Below are 9,550 nucleotides of genomic sequence, written 5' to 3' on the forward strand. Positions count from 1 at the left end.
AATAAAATAAGGTTGAACCTAATGTTAATGACTAATAGTAAGAAAACGAAAAAGAGCAATCTCAAAATTAATTGATAGAATTTAAAAGGTGGAGAACAACCTTAGAAAAATCAATACACCTTTGGTAGATTACAATAGGCCTTCATTAGAAACTCCAACAACAATAATTAAGCTCTACCATAAAAATTGAAACTCCACCTTTCATGAGATCGGGTTGGACCCAATATGAGAACCATATGATGTAAGACCAAAGTGATGCAAAATGATAACAAAGTTAATTTTATTGTAATGGTTGAGCATCAAGCACCACTGTTAAAGGAGTGTGATGCTATTATCACCCTTGTACTAGTCTAAAATATCTTATTGTTGTAGTAATATATTATGATTTTATTTTGTCTAGCTATAATTACAACATTTATATGTAATTTTATTGACATTTTCTATCCTCGATCATATAGGCTATGATCCAAGAAGCATACTCTTCTCTCAAGAGGCAGAAAAACAAAGACTATATACAAAAATTGAATCCATTTCAAAAACTTCTACTTTTTCTTTAACAGAGATAATAATTTCCTATTAATATAAAAAATAATACAATTCTTACGTAAACATTAAAATCTATATGTCTGTATATAAATAAAATAAACTCTTATATAACTCTCCACATCACAAATCTTCGTAAAGATATACTTTTGCTTCTTTAAAGCCATAGAGCATGCTTCTAGCGTATACGTACACACTCCATGATCAGGTATGCCACTACATACTTGTAGCCAATTATGAGTAGGTCATGATGAATAAAGACCGAGACTTTTGAGCCGGATATGCCTTAGTTTTACATTACGTGAAGAACAACCATGAAACGAAAGTTGCATCAAAGTAAGAAGCAACAAGACAAACACGTGGAAATAAAATGAAAAATACAATAAGATTACTATAATTGTTACTCATGCAAAACAAGCCTTACAACTCCAAGCATTACTATAAGATATACAAGAAGGAAAGATTGGATATAATGCAATACGTGTTACTCACCTAAGACCAACCTAAGAGAATCTAAAATCCCCACATAATTCCTTCCGTGCAAATCACTAGAAACATTTATTATTACATTAATTTCACCATGACATTAAGGCAAAGAAGGCATGCCACAGTCCAAAGAGACCATGGAAAACTTGAAGTGTCCAATACCATAGAAGAATGTTTTAAGACAAAATCATTATTTAGGGTTGAATGTGAAGACTAAGGGAAGTTTCAAACCTCCAAACAAGCGCAAAATGATGGAGGAGGATGATGGAAAAAAGGTGCTTGGGTGGATGAAAGAAAAAAATAACAAGGTGATTCTTTCGTCTCAATCTCTTGCAGCTCAATCCATATGGAAGTGGAGACGATGAAGTTTGAGTGGAATTCACGTAGTCTTTTAAGCAAGGAATATAGTGGTGCACCATACTGTAGTGGTAGTAATAGTATTGCAATTCCATCCCACCCCTCATTGACTTCTAGGCAGATCACCTTACATATACTTGAAGCATATTTCTCCTCCTTGGGTCCATGTCTTGTAACATACGCAATCTAAGTCTTTTTGTTCTATGGTGGGTTTGGATTATTATATATAGTCTTCATAATTCTCCTCGTAATCAAGAAGCTCTCATCAAAAGTTGTGTGGGTGACAGGAATATGAATAAGGGTGTAATCAACATGAGGTCTAGTACTAGAGGCCATAATGCAGTACTTTTACTTCTAGTTATCTTCTTTTCAGTTTGTGTTATGAGTATGGAAAATGGTCTTGCAAACTCTAGGTGCATTGGTCCTGATATTATGTGTTCAGAGCCTTTGAATCAATGCCCAGCCACAATTCAATCAGAGAATATGATAGAAGAACCTTTCTCCTTCATAGACAAAGATGAAGAGGATAGTGTTTTTGCTATTGATGAAGAAGAAAATGGGTATGAAGAGGAGGAGGAAGAGGAGGAAGACAATGACTATTTTCAAATCTTTTCTGATTCATTGGCTGGTAAAATTGTGAATGTTGATCATTTTGGCGCCAAAGGAGATGGAGAAACAGATGACACAGAGGTAATATGCATGTTTCATTATCATTTCAGATTGATATCTTACCTTAGAATGAACGATTTTAGCTGGTATTAGTTTTCGGCAGTACATAGATTCAAATGCAAATGTTTGATATTGAACTGTGTATACTTTTTCAATTTGACGTTTCAGACTACACTCAATGATCTATTATTAGAATGAAAGAACTTTTTCGTAAACATATATAATTTCTTTTTGTTCGGATGATTGAATTGCTTTGATGCAGGCATTTTTGAATGCATGGAAGGAGGCCTGCTCATCTGCTCCTTCAACTTTCAGGGTACCAAAAAGAAAGACTTACTTTGTGAAACAAGTTACCTTCAATGGTCCATGCCAATCTGCCTTAAGAGTGCAGGTTCAGTTTTATATAATCTCTAAAAGACACTTTTTAGAATCTTCATTTGCTAAATCAAGAATCCTTTCGATCAGTATGGTTGTACCAATTTAGTCTAATAATCACATTAGAATCTGTACTCAAGTTATTTTACCACCTACAACAGGTGGGAGTAGAGTCTACTGCAATGGTTATTTAAATAAGGACTATTATTAATACTATTTTGTTTCTTTAGCATTTGCAATTCTCTCTTGGAGGCTAACTTTGTGTTATTATTTTGATCATGTATCATTTACATTCACAATCATATTTCTAATTATTTACACTAGTTATTATGGATTGTTCGTCTTTTCGGATTCTAACAAATGTACGATCTAACGACTTGGAATGGTTCAGATATCTGGTTCTATAGTAGCACCAGAAGATCCAAGTGCTTGGAATGAATCAAACCAAAGGTTATGGCTACATTTCAACAGTGTTAATGATCTAACAGTTACTGGTGGAGGTACAATAGATGGCAGAGGACAAAAATGGTGGGCCAAATCCTGCAAAGTCAACAAAGAAAACGTACCATGCATTTCTTTGCCCATTGTTATATAATAAAACTTTTTCATTAACATTACTATTGGAAATCCTCATTTATGACACTTATTGACATTAACTAATGATAATGATGTTTGTCATGCTCTTTTTGCAGCCATGTTCGTCAGCTCCAACGGTACGTAAACATAAATCTATTTTTCTTTGATCACATTTTAGCCATGTCTCAACAACCCGGGCCCTGTCAATGAATTTCCTCAAGTAACATTTTGAGTATTTTATGTGCATGCTTGTCTAATGTTTATTTCAGGCAATAACCTTTGAGTCTATCAACAATCTTCGTGTGAAAAGCTTGCAAGTTAAAAATTCTCAACAGATTCAGGTGGCTTTCCAAAAATGTTTTGCTGTACAAGCAAAACATTTGAGGGTGACTGCTTCTGAACATAGTCCCAATACAGATGGCATTCATGTCACTGCTTCCAAGAATGTCGTGATAAAAGACAGTTTCATAGGGACTGGTATGTGTTTACTGAACCTCGTGCAATTCTTAAAAAAGATCACACCTTAAAAGAAAAAGAAAAATAGTATCTTTTAATAATTATTTTGGGATAAAATTCTGTTGAGATATTTTTTATTGGTATTTGGAATCATATTATATGATCTATTATCAAAAAATTGTTAATATTTTAATTATTTGATTATTCTTACTATCTTGTTATATTATTCCTTGGTAAAATTGTGTTGAGATTTTTTTATTAGCATTTAAGATCATACTGTATGATTCCTCATCAAGAAATTGTCAGATGATGTGATAGTTAATTGCAACTGTTGTTTCATTATAATTATGTGTGAATAAAATTACGTTGAGAAATTTTTGTATTGACATTTTAGATCGCACTAGATTATCTTTTGTCATGAAGTTGTTGATATTTTAACTCTTTAATTGTTCTGAATATCTTGCTTTAATGATTTCCGATTAAACTATGCTGCAATTTTTTATATCAGCATTTAAGATTATACTATATGACTATCATCAAAAAAATTGTTGATATTCTAATTATCTAGTATTATTACTGTCATGATATAATATTTAAAAACATTTTTTTATCCACGTTTCAGATCATACCCGCAAGAAATTTTCATAGTTGTAACTAAAACCTGTTTTTTATATAATGTTAAAATATTCTCATTGCATATCAAATGTTATTTTGGCAGGAGATGATTGCATATCTATCGTCAGTGGCTCTATGAACATTAGAGCTCAGAATATAACCTGTGGACCTGGTCATGGAATAAGGTAGAGCTAGTGTATAAATTTAAAAGATAGTTACATATTGATGATCTTGAAAATTTGTGAACGGGAACATAAGATTAAGTAATGCTGTTTCATTTGTGATTAAAATAAAAGCATTGGAAGCCTGGGCAAAGGCAACTCAGAGGCAGAGGTGTCCAATATAATGGTGGATGGTGCCTACATTCATGACACTACTAATGGAGTAAGGATTAAAACATGGCAGGTAACACATTTTGATACCTTGACTACTTAAAGATGGTGTGCTTCTTTAAAACTATATGTAGTCCTTTGTCACTTTTAGATTTGTTTGTGTTCATTTCTTTGTATTAATGTTTTCAATCACACTTTATAATCTACCATCATAATATTTAACCCCTCAAAAAAGAGAACGATGATTACAATATGTATTTGAGTTTTATTGCAGGGTGGCTCTGGCTATGCTAAGACCATAACATTCAGGAATATATACATGAAAAATGTCTCAAATCCTATCATCATTGATCAGAACTACTGTGATTCAGATAAACAATGTCCAAAACAGGTAATCAAAACTTGTGAATTTGGGAACAGTTTAAACATAACATACTGAGGATTGATTTAATCCTTAAAGTGTTAAATAGTCAAAGTTGACTTACTTTTTCCAAGCTTAATTTTTTCCTTAATATATGATATTTAAGGATGATCTTGAAACTGTAGCACTATTGGATAGATTTTATGTGATAGAGGTGACAAATATATCCATGGTTTTCTGATTCTGATGATCTTGTGATACAAACTGACAATGCAGAATACAGCTGTGAAGATAAGCAATGTTTCCTACCAGAACATCAAAGGAACAACTCCAAGCACGGAAGCTATGAAATTTGATTGTAGTGAAGCTGTTCCTTGCCAAGGCATTTCTATGCAAAACATTCATCTGGACTTGAATTCAGGAGGCACTCCAACCTCATATTGTTCTAATGTGGAAGGATCCACAAAGGGAGTCATAGTTCCTTCTGCCTGTTTCTAGAACTATATCTCTTCTTGGGTCCTTTCAATTGTTTAACATGTTCACTCACTTATTGTAGCTTATAGATGTAGATTAAATAAACACTTCTGAAAAAGTATGTACGCCATTTTGTAGTTATGAAATATAAGTAATATAAATTATATAGTTATAAGATACTGTTTATGAATTTAATTGTGTTAAAGATTTTGTATTAACATTTAAAATCACTTGGAGATTCGTCATCAGAATGAAAAGAACCAAACAATTTATATTGTACATTATATTCATATTTAATGTGGGTTGAACGAACAGTTCAAAATCAGTATTTGTTCTACTGGATTGGATTTCTTTATCCAATGATTTTTAACAATAAATTTATGTAATAGAAGTTTACCAATGCTTCCAAACCCCCATTCTCCTGAAATAAACCTGTAGTGTTACTCAAGGCTCTGGTTCTAAAATAATAGCTAGTTTGTCTAATGGAAAGGTGTGTGGGACTGTAAAAAGACAAAGATATCAAATTCGAGTAAAGAGTAAGAAGTGCATGGCCACAGACTTTGAGTGAGTGAATTGAAAGTCAAGCACAGTATCAATGGGACCCCAAGTAATGACTACAAAGAGTAAGAGCGTAAACTATAATACAGCGTTTCATGGAAAAGCATAAAGCTGTTAGAAAAAAATGTCTAAAGGTGGGTGTCTGTTACATAACTAGTTTGCTTTTGGCTCTCTGAAGTATCTATTATCTCTACTTGAGAGACTTTGGTAGTTTCTTTCTTGATAGCTAAACATCCTAGGTGGCATTAACCTTGTGCTAACAATGATGTAGTCTGGATCATTTTCTATGTATATTCAGACAGCAGATGGGTTTCATTCAAATTGCATTGAAGAAAATAGAAAGTTCAATTTAATAAGATATTGAATAATATTCTATTTTTATTTACAAAGGAGATAAATTTCATTCAATTTAAGTTATAAAAAATTAGAAAGTTTAATTTATCAAGATATTAGGCAAGAGTCTATAACACAACCTTAAATAATAATAATAATTAATCACATCACATAATAATAATGAATAAATTGAAAGTTTTTAAGAATAAAGAAAACATGAAGGACAGTTTTGACAATGAAAAGCTTTTCAAAAATAGTAAGGCAGCGATCATGTTTGAATAATAGTTATTCCTTTTCACCTTTTTCAACATTAAAATTTCACATTTGATTTTTTTAAAATCATTTAATAAAATACACCCTTATTGTGATGATATTATTAGTGTTTTGAAGCCCTCTACAAGATGAGATGAATAATTTGTACACTATCAATATAAAATTATCATTGATAAAGCTTAAATAACAAGTTTAAGTGGAGTATGCAAACAAGCCCTTATCTACATAGTTATAAAAATAATAAACATATCAAATTAATACTCTAAGAAAGTCCTTTCAAAACATCCTACCTCTAAAGCACACCTAATGTATCATTAAGAACAACTTCATTACACTATAATAAAAGATGAGATAGGGCTTTCATAGGATAAAACTTTATCACCCACTAAATTCTAGACCAACCCAATAGAATATTCTATGCCTCAAATTGTGAAAAATCCATTAGCAACATAATCATATGTTAATATCCATACTCCAATGACACAAGATACCTTATCCTTCAAAATATAAGAAAATTTTGACAAAATGAACATTTGAAGTAATAACAGTTATCAATTACTAGCATGGTAGCTTACCAACATAGTTATCACTTAATATGTACACCAAAAGTGTTAAATTGTTTATTATTTTTGAGTACCCAAAGAATTGAAGTGTGTAAAATATGTGGTCCAAGAAAAAAGTATCGAGAGACCAATGTTCTTCAATTGTGAAGGAGGTGTTGGAAATATAAGAGAATTAACTGAGAGGAGAGGGGTGAATCAATTACCATTAAAACAAGTTCAAATCCCTTATATGTCTTAATATAAACTTCATATTAACTCAAATCCTTGTACAACTCAGTTAGAACTAGATATTTATTGTAACTCGGTTAACAAGGCAATCTTGAGATATTAATGTGTATTAACCTTTAGTAACTTAGTTGTAGAAAGATAAAACAGTAAGAAAATAACATGAACACATGAGACACCAATATTTAATGTGGAAACCCAATTTGGAGAAACCACCAATGCAACTAGTTACCACTTTTCACTCTTCTAAAGTGAGCCTTGTTAGAAGCCAACCCTCTTAAAAGTTACAAAATACACTGCTAGGTGTGAACCTATTTGAGGATTTGAATCACCCTGCTAGGAGTGGCCTTGTTAGAGATCTTAAGACACTTCAATCTAGAAATCCCACCTTGTTACAGGATTTACAAAAAATGACTATTAAGTCAACTCTGTTAAGAGATTTCTTTACTACTACAATTGTTAGAGAGTAACAATGATTGACTTGATTAATGAAGTAACTAATTTGCAAATTTAGATCATTATTTTGCCTTACCCTTTAGATCCTTCCTGATCAAAATATTCTTTGCAGCTCCTTGGATGTTCTGCCCTTAATCAAATATCATTCTTTATTCACATCTTATCTTCTTCCACAACTTCATATTTCAATCCACAACTTGACCATTCATATGTATGAAACCTAATGTCAAGTTGGATTGAATACCCTAACAAGTAAACAATTAACATCCACTAAGTTAGCTTGCATAAACAAAATAATAAATAAAATTATTCTACTGCAAGTTGGTTGATACTGAAACTAGGTCACTCAGTTACCATTGATTTCCTTGGTAACTAACCTAACTCAATTTACATCGAACCCCTTTGGTACCCAACCTAACTCAGTTTACACTAGAATCCTTCAATGACCAACCTAGTTTGGTTAACACTTGATCATTGAATTTGGCTTATTCTTAACTTTTGCATGGCTGCTACTGGAGCCTGTTGAGCTTGGTTACTACTAGCTAGTAGTGCTTTGTTAGAATGTAACATTTGTGTAACATCAATGACAGTATGCAATTGAATAATTTTTTTCAACATGGGGTACATTAATACAATCCTATAATTGTAAATGTGTTTGCATTCACCTAAAACTATGAAATCAAGCAACTGATGTACAACAAATTCTTAAGAGAAAAATCATAAGCTAGTACCATAAGAAGTATCTAATACTCAGAAGACAAGACTTAAATTCAACCCTCCCTTTGTCATTGGTTAGTGATTTAACAATAACATTTTCCTTATTTATCATTATTCTACCCACAGAATTGGTTGTTTTATTTGGTCAAATATGACTTTAGTAAAGATGTTTTATGTTGTATTATTCTTATAGATCAAACATTTTTAAACATCAATAATCTATTCTATAACTTCCTACTTAGATGGCTCTACATGTATAATAGAGTTTATTTCTCATCTTTTAATATAGATGCTCTTATACATATTGTTACAAGTGTGGATGTTCTTTTACCAAAAGATTGACTTGACAATCTTTCTGATACAAGCACTGCACTTATGAAATCCATAGGATGTAGTTAGTGTCTTGTCACAAAAGAGTAGAACTAGTAATTTTTCCAACCAATTATCCCTCAACATTTCTTGAGAGTGTTTGAACCTATAACCAAGATCCAATTCCACTTTTATGAAGTTTGGTTGTTATTGCACTAAAAGTGTCAATGCAAGATACAACTTTTTGAGTTGTAGGATCAACATCAGGTGGTTAGACTCTTATCACAAACCTTGAGGGGAGTGTTGACCATTTTTCCAACACATCTTACATGAAAAATAATTTTTAATATACATCATAGTGTACCTTATGTGTAGTATGAAGTGTCGCATCAAATGGGACACCCTTACATGAGGTTGCATTAAAATCATAAAGTTATGTTAAGATATACAAGAAACCTACTCTCAATTTTCATATATGATGCATGAGGAGAAAGAAAAACTTTAAAAAGTGGATAAAACTAAGAAAGTTGATTACTCCATTACAATGTTGGATTAACTAAACATCCCTATTGTCACAAGCCTAATCAAATCATCTATAATGGCCACCATGGTGATCATTTTCTTGACAAAAATCATCTCATCTAAACTTGTCCAAATTTATGCTCTCCTTGGTAGAGATATGCAAATATACTTGAAAACCTTTTATACCCCAATATAATGATGTCTATCCAACATGAGCACATATATCTCCCTATACTTTTCATTTATAGGGAAATTTTAGCTCTTATGTCAACCATAGCATACAATGATGTATTAGATATACAAATATAAAGGATGTATCTTGTTGGGTGAAAACACTATAGTTTGTCTCA

The 9,550-nt window shown here is 31.9% G+C and overlaps 1 protein-coding gene across 1 annotated transcript; it reads left to right on the forward strand.

Annotated features, from left to right (window-relative positions):
* Positions 1-1,646: 1,646 nt before the first annotated feature.
* LOC149562626 (polygalacturonase-like) lies at positions 1,647-5,421 on the forward strand. Its single transcript, XM_089823899.1, has 9 exons — positions 1,647-2,076; positions 2,318-2,446; positions 2,822-2,992; positions 3,123-3,143; positions 3,276-3,483; positions 4,181-4,262; positions 4,374-4,482; positions 4,684-4,800; positions 5,047-5,421. Exons 1-9 carry the CDS (start codon positions 1,678-1,680, stop codon positions 5,266-5,268), a joined length of 1,458 nt encoding a protein of 485 aa, XP_089680025.1. The 5' UTR covers positions 1,647-1,677; the 3' UTR covers positions 5,269-5,421.
* Positions 5,422-9,550: the final 4,129 nt, after the last annotated feature.

This window comes from Cupressus sempervirens, chromosome 4 (genome assembly GCF_028749045.1).
Source record: "Cupressus sempervirens isolate cs-2001-9-10 chromosome 4, ASM2874904v1, whole genome shotgun sequence".
Lineage (NCBI taxonomy): Eukaryota > Viridiplantae > Streptophyta > Pinopsida > Cupressales > Cupressaceae > Cupressus > Cupressus sempervirens.